Consider the following 14,066-nt stretch of genomic DNA (forward strand, 5'->3'; position numbering starts at 1 on the left):
ATGTCGAAGCAATGGTTCTTCAACATCAACTTGGTTGGACTGGTCATGTTGTGTGGATGATCATCTTCCAAAGCAATACTCTATTCTGAACTTAAAAATGGAAAGCGCAATGCTGGTGGTCAACAAAAGAGGTTCAAAACTCTCTCAAGGCAAATCTTTAAAAATGTAGTATAAACACTGACAACTGGGAAACACTGGCCTGTGAGAGCTCTGGTTGGAGAACAGCCTCTACCAAAGGTGTCATAGGCTTTGAAGACACTCAAACTCAGGGAGGCAAGGGAGAAATGTGCTAAGAGGAAGGAAATGTGCTAAGAGGAAATTGCGGGCAGCATTTGAAATCTGAGCAACGGGAAGAAAACAATAATATATGAAATAGAGGATGGTGTATTAGATTAAACAGGTGCTACAGTGGACGTTTGGGTTGTGAATGTGATCCATGCAGGAGGCATGTTCGCAACCCGCAGCGACGCGTCTGCGCATGTGTGGGTTGAGATTTGGCACTTCTGCGCATGCGCAAAGCACGATTTAGCACTTCTGCGCATAGTCGACCCCCAACACCCGGAAGTAACCCGTTCCAGTACTTCTGGGTTTCAGCGGGTCCGTAACCTGAAAAAACGCAAACTGAAGCATCTGTAACCCGAGGTATGACTGTATTATGCAGTATGTAAAAGGGATGGGTTTACAAACAGCATAGAAGGAAAGGTCAGAAATCAAATCATAAGAGAAATGTATAAGAAACTTGAAATTAATTGGTTAAAGTTATGGAAACCTGATAAAAATTTCAGCGCGAGGTGTCCCGAATTGTTTAGTGTTTTGCACACTAGCTTAGGAACCCTGAATCTGGCCTACTAGCAGATGGGAAGCCCAGGCCTCACAGAGGAACCCCAACAAGGAGCCTGAAGTTCCCGCAGTCACAGTCCCAAAGCCATGGGTCTTCTGCCATAACATTGCCCAGCATAACTGAGAACTGCCTTCCCCACCCACCTGTTCTCAGGCTAATCATAGAATCATAGAAATGTGGAAATGGAAAGGACCACAAGTCCAACCCCCTGAGATGCAGGAATCTTTTTGCCCGATATGGGGCTCAAATCCACAGCCCTGAGTGAGCTATCCCTTGGGATAACTCCAAGGGGGTTTAAATTCCCAAACATTGCGGAGAAAGGAAAGGGTTACAGTGGTACCTTGGTTCTCAAATGCCTTGGTACTCAAACAACTTGGAACCCAAACACTGCAAACCCTGAAGTGTTCCAGTTTGCGAACTGTTTTCAGTCGCCAAACGTGCTCCATTTTGAGTCTTACGCTTCTGTTTTGAGTGCCATGTTTCCATTTTGAGTGTTACGCTGAGATCGGTCTGTTTTTGCTATTTATTTTGTGTTTTTGTTTTTGCAGCTCTTTTTTGTTTTGTTTTTGCGACTGTGTGGAACCCAGTTCAGCTACTGATTGATTGATTCTGCAACTGCAGTACATTGTTTATTGCTTTCATTTTATGGATCAATGGTCTCGTTAGATAGATAGTAAAATTCATGTTAAATTGCTGTTTTAGGGGTTGTTTTTAAAAGTCTGGAATGGATTAATCCATCTTGCATTACTTTCTATGGGAAAGCACGCCTTGGTTTTGGGACGCTTTGGTTTTGGAACGGATTTCCGGAACGGATTAAGTTTGAGAACCAAGGTACCACTGTAGTTGTGATTCCTGCATTGCCCCTTGGGATCCCTCCCAACTCTACAATTCTCTGTTTATCTGATTCTATTACTAGCTTCCTTACAGTTCCAGTCCAATTCCCCTCCTATTTCAGAGGCTTTTATGGATTGATTATTGATTATGCCCCATGGAGGACCTTAAGGTCCATAAATAGCAACACCCTAGTGGTCCCGGGCCCTAAGGAAGTCAGATTAGCCTCAACCAGAGCCAGGGCCTTTTCAACACTGGCCCCAGCCTGGTGGAACACTTTGTCTCATGAGACTAGGGCCCTGCAGGAACTGATAACTTTCCGCAGGGCCTGTAAGACAGAGTTGTTCTGCCTCGCCTTCAGTTTGGAATTAATTTGATTTCCCCCCCCCCCTCTTCTTTTTTCCTTTCTCCTCCTGTGATGGAACTCCTATTTGGGGACTTCCCTGGCTTTTTTCTGGCCCACGTAGGACCAGTCTGGAAAGTTAGCCTTGGTGAAGACTTGATGTTTTCATCCCCCCCAAAGTTTTTGATTTGAGTTTCTACTGAAATGAGGCTGCATTTTAATGTTGTATTTTAATCTTGTTTTTAAGTTGTATTTCAATCAATTTGTTTTTATATCGGGTGTTAGCTGCCCTGAGCCTGGTCTTGGCTGGGGAGGGCGGGGTATAAATAAATAAATATTATTATTATTATTATTATTATTATTATTATTATTATTATTATTATTATCTCTCCTTGCCCCATATCATACGTTCTATGGGTGATGTACGTCGCTGGGTTAAACAACTCCCAAAGCACAAGTCGTGCATTATACGATCCACAAGCACGGGAATCCAGAACCCAGAGATAGGAACATGAGAGCAAATCAACCTGCCAAAGAATCAATTCACCCAATTGCGAGATAACTCCTTCGTAAGGGATAAACACAACCTACCACCATAAAACAAAGCCCAGGAACATTAATAGAAAATTACATTAAAAGTCACGAGATAATATTTTTACAAATTAATACATGTCAGGTGATCCTCTCCCATGCTCTCAGGTTCTCTCAGTTTATATTTTTTCAAATGTTGTATGTCACGCTGGATATTTTGTATATCTGGGGTGAGGAGAAAAAACCTGCCCCCCTGAGGGCCAGACATCCATCTGCGGCCACATCCCAGTGGTGGGCAGGGCTAGAAGCAAAAGAGAGCCAGTTTAGTGTTAGTGGTTCGAGTGTCCGCCTAGGACCTGGGAGGCTGGGGTTCAAATCTCCATTTGGCTATGAAACCCACTGGGGTATTTAAGGGCAATCATTGCCTCTCTCGGAGGGTTGTTGAGGGGATTAAATGAAAAGGGTGGGATACAAATGCAATGAAATCAATCAGTCATAATAATAATAATAATAAGAAGAAGAAGAAGAAGAAGAAGAAGAAGAAGAAGTAGTTGGTGGAACAATGAATGTAAATGCTATCTCTGTGCCATAGCATACTTTCTGCACATTCCCTGGCTACCAGGAAGAAGTACTAAAAATAAATACAGTGGTACCTCGGTTTTCAAACGTAATCTCTTCTGGAAGACCGTTTGAGTTCCGAAAGGTTTGAAAACCAAAGCATTTACTTCTGGAAGCATTCACTTATGGAAAACTCAATATGGAAGCCGCATGGCATGTTCGACTTCCGAAAAGTGTTCGAAAGCCGAAGCATTTCCTTCTGGGTTAACGGCGTTTGAAAACCAAAACATTCATCAATGGAGATGTTCGAAAACTGAGGTACCACGGTACACCTGATTTGCCCCTGAGCTACAAAGCAGAAAATCCTCATTCAAAGCTTATCTTTGCCAGCATATTGTTGTGTAGGGCCTCGGCAAGCCATTGCTCTTTCCCTCAGTTCTCAGCTCACCATCTACCATTTGCAAATGGCGAGGGGAGGACTTTTCTCCCCAGCTGGAACTCTGTTCTGGCACGTGTCAGGTGGGCGCCATTGCCATTAGGGATCCATAAGCAAACCAAAGAACATCTGTCCTTCAAAACTGGCACTTATACAGATGTTGTGCTGAGGTTTTCCACCCTGAACCGCGCATGAAAATGCAGGCATTAGTGAAAATGATGTACAAAATGACATTACGTTAGGGGAAACACTGAAAAGTCCTTGCTGCTGGAATACCAGAGGCTCCATCAACATTGGCATTCCCTCGGCCGCTGAAGATAGATACCAGTCTAGGCAAGCAATTCTCCAGAACTTGTTGATGTAATTGTATTAAAACAGTTTTAACTGTTTATTTTATTGTCTGTCTGCCTATCTATCTATCTATTTCAGGGGTGGCCAACTCCCAAGAGACTGCGATCTACTTACAGAATTAAAAACTGGCAGTGATTTACCCCCATTTTTTGGGGGAGCGGGACCGTATTCAATTTTAACGCCGCTAAGGGAAGGGAAGATCGCGATCGACCTGTTGGATGTCCCTGATCTATGAACTGATTGTAAAAAGGCAACAACCCTCAAAGGACTTTTTAAAAAAGATAAAACAATATAATTATCAGTCAGAAAAATCAACAACAATCATTTCAAATCTTCAAAAAGTTTAAATAACAATAGATAAAACAGATTATAACTTGCATCAACTTTCTAAACATCTGGGTAGCCTTCTCTAAACAAGAATGTTTTTAGCAGGCACCGAAAAGGGTATCACTTTATTTATTATTATTATTATTATTATTATTATTATTATTATTATTATTCTGTTGGGAGCTGGAGAAACGCAGCCAGATGGGCGGGGTAATAATAATAATAATAATAATAATAATAATAATAATAATAATAATAATGTTTTTATGTTATTTTCTATTTTAATTGTGTTTTGATTTTATAGCTGTAAACCATCCATTTGGGGCATTTGACTCCTTCAGCCATATACCAAAGCAGAGTGCAAGCAGCTGATAATAGCCAGATCTGGAAATGGTTTTCATTGTCAAATTCTGTGTTAATGCAGTCAAAATAGTGTGGCTACAAGTGATCGCCAAAGAGAAGAGGAAGAAGTAGAAGGAGGAGGAGGAGGAGGAGGAGGGAAATAAGTGATCAACAGAGGTCTAGTGTCCAGATTATGATACTGCTCTATTCTGCCCTGGTTAGACCACACCTGGAATAATGTGTCCACTTCTGGGCACTGCAGATTAAGAAGGATATTGACAACAATTCTATGACAAGCTGGAACATGTACAAATGAGGACAACCAAGATGATCAAGGGTCTGGAAACCAAGCCTCATGAGGAGCAGTTGAGGGTGATGGGTATGCTGATACTTTGAGTAGGAAACAAATTAATGGATTTTAATTACAAGAAAGGCAATTCTGACTCAACATCTGGGAAAACTAGATACTCTTGGGGTCCCTTCCGTCTCTACAATTCTATGGGTCAATTCTGTGACCCACTGAGATTTACTACTCAACCGAGCAAAGAGATAAATAGGCCCTTTTAGTCGTTTAGTCGTGTCCGACTCTTCGTGACCCCCTGGACCAGAGCACGCCAGGCGCTCCTGTCTTCCACTGCCTCCTGCAGTTTGGTCAAACTAATATTGGTAGCTTCAAGAACACTGTGCAACCATCTCATTCTCTGTCATCCCCTTCTCCTTGTGCCCTCCATCTCTCCCAGCATCAGGGTCTTTTCCAGGGAGTCTTCTCTTCTCATGAGGTGGCCAAAGTATTGGAGCCTCAGCTTCACGATCTGTCCTTCCAGTGAGCACTCAGGGCTGATTTCCTTCAGAATAGATAGGTTAGATCATCTTGCAGTCCATGGGACTCTCAAGAGTCTCCTCCAGCACCAGAATTCAAAAGCATCTATTCTTCGGCGATCAGCCTTCTTTATGGTCCAGCTCTCACTACTGGGAAAACCATAGCTTTTACTATACGGACGTTTTACTATACGCCTTCCCTATTTTACAAGCACCGGAAAGGAACATTCCAAGATTCTGTGACTGTTGGGATTGCGGGGGAAACGGCTCTTGGGAAGTGAGCTCAGGGGAGGAGTTGGGAAGCTGGACGAAGGAGAAAAGAAGAGGAGGTGAGTTGAAAAGTAGAAGGTCAATATAAGCTGTGCTCATGTGAACACATTGACAAGCCCCTCACAAGGGAAGCTGTGGCCTTCCAGATGTTGCTGGCTCCATCTCCCATCAGCTGGCACAGACCGCGATAAAGGCAGTTGTTTTCTAGTACCATCTGGAGAACCTTTGATTTCTCCCATCTCCACATGTCTTTGGGGTCCTGTTGCATTCTCAGCAAAGGGGAGGAGATAAACTGAGAAGCAAACAAGAAGGTATGCTCTCCTTGAAGGACCAAATACACACAGAGAACTCTTGTCAAATGTAGAAAGAGGAGGCATGGAAGGTCAGGATTGTATCCACTGGTTTAGCCACTGACCTCCATGTCTTCTGGGCTGGCACAAGAATTTTGGCCCCTGAATCGAATCACAAAATGGCGGCTCTCTCCCAACCAGGAAAGAAGAGGTGAGTGAAGATCTACGTTAGGAACACGGGGGAAGTAAAGATCTAACTCAGGATCTGCTGCCCATCTTGCCACCTTGATGCCAGGCCTTCTGTTCTGACACAAACTGATTTAAGAGTCAGTGTCATGTGAAAGATGGACTTAGGTTACATTCACGCCATTTCGTTTTGTTTCACTTTTAATTTTTATACCGCCTTTCTATATTACTATGCACAAGGCAGTTCACAAGCTGAAAAAGCAACAAAATATAAAACGCCACTCATCTTATAGCAATCTGATCCAACACGAATAAATCGTAATAAAAATATGACTTAACGTAAACAGCTTTTATCAAATGAAGTAATATCCAATAATCCATTAAAATATGCCCAATAAAATTAACCCACAACATATCAACAAATAATTGAACAGAAATTCACTCTCAACAATTACAATATATCGTTATTAATTTATAATCAATAAAAACAACTACATAATTACAATAATAAAATATCCCAATGTATTTTTTAAAAACCATGTAAAAAGACTGAATTGAACAAGAAGGTTACATAGCTTATAAATTTATTTTTTTAAAAAGATTAAGCACATTTAAAGCACTATGATACCACTTCAAATAGTCATGGCTTCCCACAAAGAATTATGGGAGCTGTAGTTTCTTAAGGTTTCTGAGTAATGCTAAGAGTCCCCCATTCCCTTCAAGGAGGGGTTCCACAATCAACACCTTTACAGGGAACTCTGGAAACTGTAGCTTTGGGAGGGAAATAGGAGAACCTTAAAGATTCTCAGCACTACCGTTAACAAACTACAGCTCCCAGAATTCTTTGGGAGAAGCAACGAATGTTTAAAGTGGTATCGCGGCATTTTAAATGCAAGGTGTGAATGTGGCCTCAGAGTGGGGAGACCTGGATTCAAATTCTCACTTTGGTCTAAAGCTTGCTGAGTGACTGGCCTATGCCCCTTTTTCCTTCGCTCCCTTCTCTGATGTCCTCTCGCTTCTCTGCCTCCCAAAGACTTGCATGGCTGTTTGTTGCAGCAGCCCTGGCTACAAGCTCCGCAGGTGAATGGTCCCTCAGGGGCTGGCCAGGGGGTGCTGGGTGCCAGGAACAGAGGCAACCTCGGAGTAAACAAGCAAGCAGGTGTGGGAACCCAGCCAGCCAGTCCGCCAGCCCTTGCTTTTGGGATGGCCAGACAAGTCACAGGCTTCAGTAGAGCAATTTGAGGAGGCATCTCTCTTTGGGTCAGGAGGGGTAACTCAGAGACCAGGGGCAGCAGCAGCGGCTGCCCAGACGACTCCCAAGGAAGAGGGGAGAGGAGGCGGAGGGAACCCTCCACCAGGGAGGGTGTTCGAAAAAGGGTGAGAGGCTGCCAGCTCTGCAGGCAAGGGGTGGCGCAACTGGGTCTCTGAGCCCCCCAGGGGTGTCGCAGAAAGAATGGTCAAGGGAGCCGTAAACTCAAAGGGGTTGAAAACCTCTGGCCTTAATCTATCTCACAAAGTTGCTTTAAGGACGAATTGGGGAGGGGGAGAACCCTTAAGGAAGAGACCATCAGAATAAAATTCAATTGCTCATTAATTGCACATTTATTCAAAATCTAGTTTAAACTGCAGTGATACTCGGGTTGCAAATGTGATCCGTGCGGGATGCACGTTCGCAACCTGCAAAGTTCACAACCCGCAGTGGCGCATCTGTGCATGTGCAGGTTTGCAATTTAGCACTTCTGCGCATGCGCGACTGCCAAAACCTGGAAATAACCTGTTCCAGTACTTCCGGGTTTTGCCGGTCCGTAACCCGAAAACCATCCGTACCAGGGACGCGGGTGGCTCAGTGGGTTAAACCAGAGACTAGGACTTGCTGATCAGAAGGTCGGCGGTTCGAATCCCCGCGACGGTGTGAGCTCCCGTTGCGCGGTCCCTGCTGCTGCCAACCTAGCAGTTCGAAAGCACGTCAAAGTGCAAGTAGATAAATAGGTAGCGCTCCGACGGGAAGGTAAACAGCGTTTTCGTGCGCTGCTCTGGTTCGCCGGAAGCGGCTTAGTCATGCTGGCCACATGACCCGGAAGCTGTATGCCGGCTCCCTCGGCCAGTAAAGCGAGATGAGCGCCGCAACCCCAGAGTCGGCCACGACTGGACCTAATGGTCAGGGGTCCCTTTACCTTTAACCCGAAACAACGCAACCTGAAGCATCTGTAACCTGAGGTATGACTGTATTCATTTTAATTAGTTCAACAAAATGAATACCTGCTTTTCGAAGTCTGGTGGTAATTTACACTTCCAGCACCTCCCTGCCACTCTACTGCCTCTTAGCGCCCCCCACCCAGGCCATCCCATTGCCCCCCCATCCATCCACTCTGAGAACCACTGGTCGATCAGCTCAGCTTCTGCCTGGTTCTAGTAGAGAAGCCATCAAGCTTTCTAGGGCTGCTTGGGCTTTCATCATGCCACAATTTGCACCCTGCACTTTTGAGCATGTAGAGTACACATGCTTTGGACCGAAGCAGGCAAGTCAGGCTATTCTTTTATGAAGTGCTCTGTGGCACAAAGACTGACCCTCTTCCTGTGACGTTAACGTATGAGAGAGTGCTGGAGGTGAAATAGTTAAACAGGTTGCCCAGTCAGGACGCAGGGGGGTGGAGTCTGTGAGGCTATAAAACCAGCTCTTGGAGGGGCAAAGGGAGGAGTTCATTGGGAGTTGGGTGGTTGGTTGGAGTGGGAGTGAATTGGGCTAGAGTTGTGGGCAGGTTGAGTTAGTGTAACGAAATAGGCCGAGTCCGGAGGGGCTAGGAAGACAAGTAAATATCTGAGAGGTGGTTTAGTAAGTGAGAGCAGGTAGCGGACGTTATAGGTCTGGATAGGCACCCCATGAATGTAATGGACCGATACCGTTTATGAAACCACACGCTTGTTAAACTGCAATAAATAAACAGAAGTTTATGTTCCAATTTAACCCTGACTGGACTCAGTATTGTCCCAGGTAGGGCCTGGGTGGTGGCAGCGAGAAATCAAGTGGTGGCACAGGGATCAATAGATGGTGAAACGTCCGGGGACCCTGTGTGATCGCTACAGAAAAGTCCTCCCCCTGGGGATTACCATTCTCTTCTCCAGAATGGAGTGAGTCAGTATTTTCACTAATTAATTAAATAAGAGAATTTTACTCTCAACACTGTTCCTCCCGGCTTGGCTTTTCAAGACCCTGGTCCCCAAAGCATAGCTTTAGGTTTTTGCCTCTAACCTTTCAAGCTTGCCGTATTTTTCGCTCTATAAGACGCACCAGACCACAAGACGCACCTAGTTTTTGGAGGAGGAAAACAAGAAAAAATAATATTCTGAATCTCAGAAGCCAGAACAGCAAGAGAGATCACTGCACAGTGAAAGCAGCAATCCCTCTTGCTGTTCTGGCTTCTGGGATAGCTGTGCAGCCTGCATTCGCTCCGTAAGACGCACACACATTTCCCCTTACTTTTTAGGAGGGAAAAAGTGAGTCTTATAGAGCAAAAAATACGGTACTTCCACCGACCCTGAGCATAAGCCTCCGCCAGACAGTCTTTTCAGATCTCTTGCTCTTATTGTTATCTGGGCCTCACGGCAATCTGGGGTTTATCCTCAGTCCCACTCTCTGCGCCACAAAGACTCACCCTCTTCCCGTCCAACGTGTACAGCTTCTTCACCGTGAACTGCATGATCTCCGAAATCTCGTCCAAGAGAGTCTTGAAGCTCCGCGCGTTCCTGCGGTTGAGGATTATCGGCCGCCTGGTGCCCACATCCCCGTTCTTAACCAGAGTGACTTTCTTGGGTATCCGCGGACTCTGCTGGGCGAAAGCGGCCGGGTTGTCTTCGCGCTTGATGTCTTGGGCTGCCCTCCGCAAGGTGCTGGCCGGCTGGCTGACCTTCTGAGGAGCTGCTCTCCGGCCGGCGGGACCAATACTGATGGGCGTGACGTACTTCTTATCGGAGCACAGGTAACAGCCTCCGTCCTCCAGCTGGTCCAGGGTGCTGATGCAGTGCATCCCTCGCGGAGTCGTGATGGTCCTCACCCCGAAAGGCAGGGGGACTCTGTGGGAGAGGTCATCCATCAGGGCGTTGAAGCTCTTGAAGCTTCGCTGGTTGATGGCCATCTTGACCCCTCCAAACTGAGGGTCCCCGCTCTTGTAAAATGTTATCTTCTTGGCAGGGGCGACCTGGGTGAAGGCATTGGTCCGAGCCACGGGGGGAAGGGGCTGTTCATAGTTGTAGGGGCTGGCGGCGGAGAGGGGGTCAGCGGGATCCTGCGTCATCCTGGCGAACATTTAGAGGTAACTGCAAGGCAAGAACAAGAGGTGTCTATGAATCGTATAATAATAATAATAATAGTAATAATTTTTGTTTTATTTTTAATTTATTGGATTTTCCACGATAATAGCAAAAACCACAAAGCAGAATATCACACAAAAACAGAAAAAAGAAAAAAGAAAAAAGGAGGGAAGAAAGAAAAATCAATGAACAAAAGAAAAAAAAGGAACAATAAACGGATAAACAATAACAACAAACTTAATTCTTTACAAATCCAACCTTTTAAACATCTTGGTTGACTTCCTCTAGTCCAGGGGTCTGCAACCTGCGGCTCCGGAGCCGCATGTGGCTCTTTTACAGGGCGCTTTGCCGCGGCTCCAGGGCGGATACTAGCGAGGGGAGGAGGCGCATTGTGTGCCCCGACACTCCCCACTGTGGCGGGCGCTGTAATGGCTGTGACGTCGCATGGGGGCGGTGCGTGCGTTAGTCACGCACCGTCCCGACGTCACCTTCCCGCCTGCCCGCCCGCCCGCTACATTGAAAGGGGGCATGTACGCTGGTCACTGTTTTGACACAAAAAGGTAACTTGTTAATTTAATGTTTATTTCTATGAGGAGGAGTAATTCTGAGGGGTCAAACAAAGAAATAATAATAAAAAGTGACAAAAAAGTTATTTTTATCATGATGAGTTTTGTGGTTCCCAGTTGTTTTTTTCCCTTCGGAAATGGGTCCAAGCGGCTCTTTTTGTCTTAAAGGTTGCAGACCCCTGATCTAGTTCCTCCCTTCTGAGTTTCCTTGTAGTTGAAAGTAACAGCTTTCCAATATCATTATTGAACTAAAACAATTTCCAGTTATAGTCCATCTTATTCACATTTCTTAATATTCTAAATCCCATTTCTTTAATTATAACTTAGTTTAATCCAAGGCCTATTTGTTTCTTTTAAGTAATTTCTAATTTTTTATAATAATCAATTTTATTTATACCCCGCCCTCCCCAGCCAAGACCGGGCTCAGGGCGGCTAACACCAGGTATAAAAACAATTGATTAAAATACAGCTTAAAAGCAAGATTAAAATACAACATTAAAATGCAGCCTCATTTCAGTAGAAACTCAAATCAAAAACTTTTGGGGGATGAAAATGTCAAATCTTCACCAAGGCTAACTATCCAGACTGGTCCTACGTGGGCCAGAAAAAAGCCAGGGAAGTCCCCAAATAGGAGTTCCATCACAGAAGGAGAAAGGAAAAAGGAAAGAGGGGGAGGGGATCAAGTTGATTCCAAGCCAAAGGCCAGGTGGAACAACTCCGTCTTACAGGCCCTGCGGAAAGAAATCAGATCTTGCAGGGCCCTGGTCTCTTGTGACAGAGCGTTCCACCAGGCTGGAGCCAGCGTTGAAAAGGCCCTGGCCCTGATTGAGGCTAATCTGACTTCCTTAGGGCCCGGGACCTCTAGGGTGTTGCTATTTATGGACCTTAAGGTCCTCTGTGGGGCATACTGGGAGAGGCGGTCCTGTAGGTACCAGGGTCCTATGGTTTATATTTGCTAAAACACACGTACACACACACACACACACACACACACGGGTCAATTAGTGCCAGGAGCGAGGCAGCAGTAAATCTCACTCTGCAAAGAGAAGTTAACTCTTTATTCGGACTGAAAGTTACCCCAAAACTATTTAAGTTCCCTTCTTTCCTGGGTTCCCCCCCCAAGCAATCCGGGACTGTGCCTGCATGAAGCCAACCTCTCCTCTGCCCCTTTCACACCTCTACAGGTTCTGGGAGCTTGTTGCAGCAGGAGGGGAAGAAACCTGTGATTTTGCACCGGCCTGACTCCTTTCTGCCTCTTGGCCTCCCTAATCCCCTGCTTTACCTTCTGCCTCTGATTCTGGACTACTCTCTGCCACAGACTCTCCCAGCTCACTAAGCCCTGTTTGCTCTTCAGCTTCCGACACCTTTTCTTCCCAGTCTTCTCCCTCTGACCACTCGTTGTCATCCCCACCACCACTCCCTGGACTCTGAGCCCCATTCCCTTGGGGGTGCCCCATTTGGGTATGGAGTTAAGTGGCCTGGGGGAGTTCTTGGGACCAGAGGAAGAGACATGGAGGGCCGTATTTGGCCCCTGAGATCCCCTCCACGCATGTCCTCATGCAACCAGCTACTCTCTTGCCAGGTTAGGCAGAACACCGGCTCTAAGAGTTTCCAGAGTTGCCGTTTGACAACTCTCCCAGCGGAGGGCATCCCATTTTGAGGCTGCTATTTCTCCTTGCTCCTGCCTTGAACCCTGATATCTCACCATTGGCTTGATAGATCAAAGCAAAGCACTCTGCCATTCAATTTGGCAGCACTGTACATTTTTAAAGCGGCAAAGCGAAATTAATTTTCCCAAGCTGGAGAGTAACTTTGGTCTGATCCAGACCTTGCACCGCTGCTTTACCCCCAGGAAAACCTTATCTCTACTGCTGAATTGGAGCAAGTGCCAATCAGGTTTTCTCCAGATTGACATTTGATCCGATTTATTGCTAAAGGGTGGGTTTTCTGGGGGAGAGCAGTGGGGCGAAAGCAAAATCTTGGACCTGAGCTCTCCATCTGGTCAGGTATGCTAATGATTTCTAATTGACCTTGCTCATTGTTTTGCTTTCTAATTAGGCCATTAACTTGATGGTTTGGTCCCTATCGACAGTCGAATAAGACTTGAGCGGAGCCGACCGTTAAGCATACAACAATTCAATATATTATGGTCCATGTTAATGCATTTACGGTCAGCATACATTTTAAATTAAGTAAATGGTTGTGCTTTACTTCAACCAAGCATGGGGCAGGTTGGGGCAGGGACCTGAACTGGAGCCTAATTTCCCATTTCTAGATTTTTCAAAATTTGTTTATTGTTTCTTGTTTAACCAGGTTTATATACTGCTTAATCAAAGGAAACCTCTACAGTGGTACCTCGGGTTAAGTACTTAATTCGTTCCGGAGTTCCATTCTTAACCAGAAACTGTTCTTAACCTGAAGCTCCAGTTTAGCTAATGGGGCCTCCTGCTGCCGCTGCGCTGCTGCTGCGCGATTTCTGTTCTCATCCTGAAGCAAAGTTCTTAACCCGAGGTACTATTTCTGGGTTGGCGGAGTCTGTAACCTGAAGCGTATGTAACCTGAAGCGTATGTAACCCGAGGTACCACTGTACTCAGTTTTTCATAAAACAATATAAACTTCATATAAAAAAAATCAATGCTTCAAACAAGTAGGCATAAAAACGAGAATACACAATAATGTGGCATGACTGGTTAGGCTTTCTGAAACAAGAACGTTTTTAGCAGTTGGTGAAAACAATACAGTGCAGGTGTGTGCCTAGCATCAATTGGCAGGGAGTTCCACAGAGTAGGGGCTGCCAAGCTAAAGAATCAATTTCTTGCAAGAGTGGCTCTATCTTCACTGTGCATTTAAAGCAGCACTGTGCCACTTTATTTAAAGCTACGACTATTAATAGCTTTCCCAAAAAGAATCCAGGGAAATGTAGTTTTTTAAGGGTGCTGGGAGTTGTTAGCAGACTCCTCATATTCCCTGCTCAGGGCCACAATTCCCAGAGTGGTTTATCCATTATTATTATTATTATTATTATTATTATTATTATTATTATTATTCCGCCCATCTGGCTAGGTT

At 45.3% G+C, this 14,066-nt stretch overlaps 2 protein-coding genes across 5 annotated transcripts in view; one reads left to right on the top strand and one right to left on the bottom strand.

The window, feature by feature from the left end:
* RP1L1 (RP1 like 1) overlaps window positions 1–14,066 on the bottom strand; it is a 47,844-nt gene that overhangs the window by 13,157 nt on the left and 20,621 nt on the right. Inside the window, exon 3 of the mRNA XM_082216283.1 lies at window positions 9,779–10,439. Within this exon, the coding sequence (XP_082072409.1) occupies window positions 9,779–10,429 (651 nt within the window). The 5' untranslated portion in view covers window positions 10,430–10,439. The remainder of the gene's footprint in view (window positions 1–9,778; window positions 10,440–14,066) is intronic.
* Window positions 9,974–14,066, top strand: part of LOC309529542 (uncharacterized protein C8orf74 homolog) — an 86,366-nt gene continuing 82,273 nt past the window's right edge. For 2 of the 4 annotated variants that reach the window (XM_082217861.1, XM_082217863.1), the window contains exon 1: window positions 9,974–10,102. The gene's annotated coding sequence lies outside the window, so the exon portion shown is untranslated. The remainder of the gene's footprint in view (window positions 10,103–14,066) is intronic. The other 2 variants (XM_082217864.1, XM_082217862.1) reach the window with 2 other exon arrangements.

This window comes from Podarcis vaucheri (genome assembly GCF_965113315.1).
Source record: "Podarcis vaucheri genome assembly, chromosome: 3".
NCBI lineage: Eukaryota > Metazoa > Chordata > Lepidosauria > Squamata > Lacertidae > Podarcis > Podarcis vaucheri.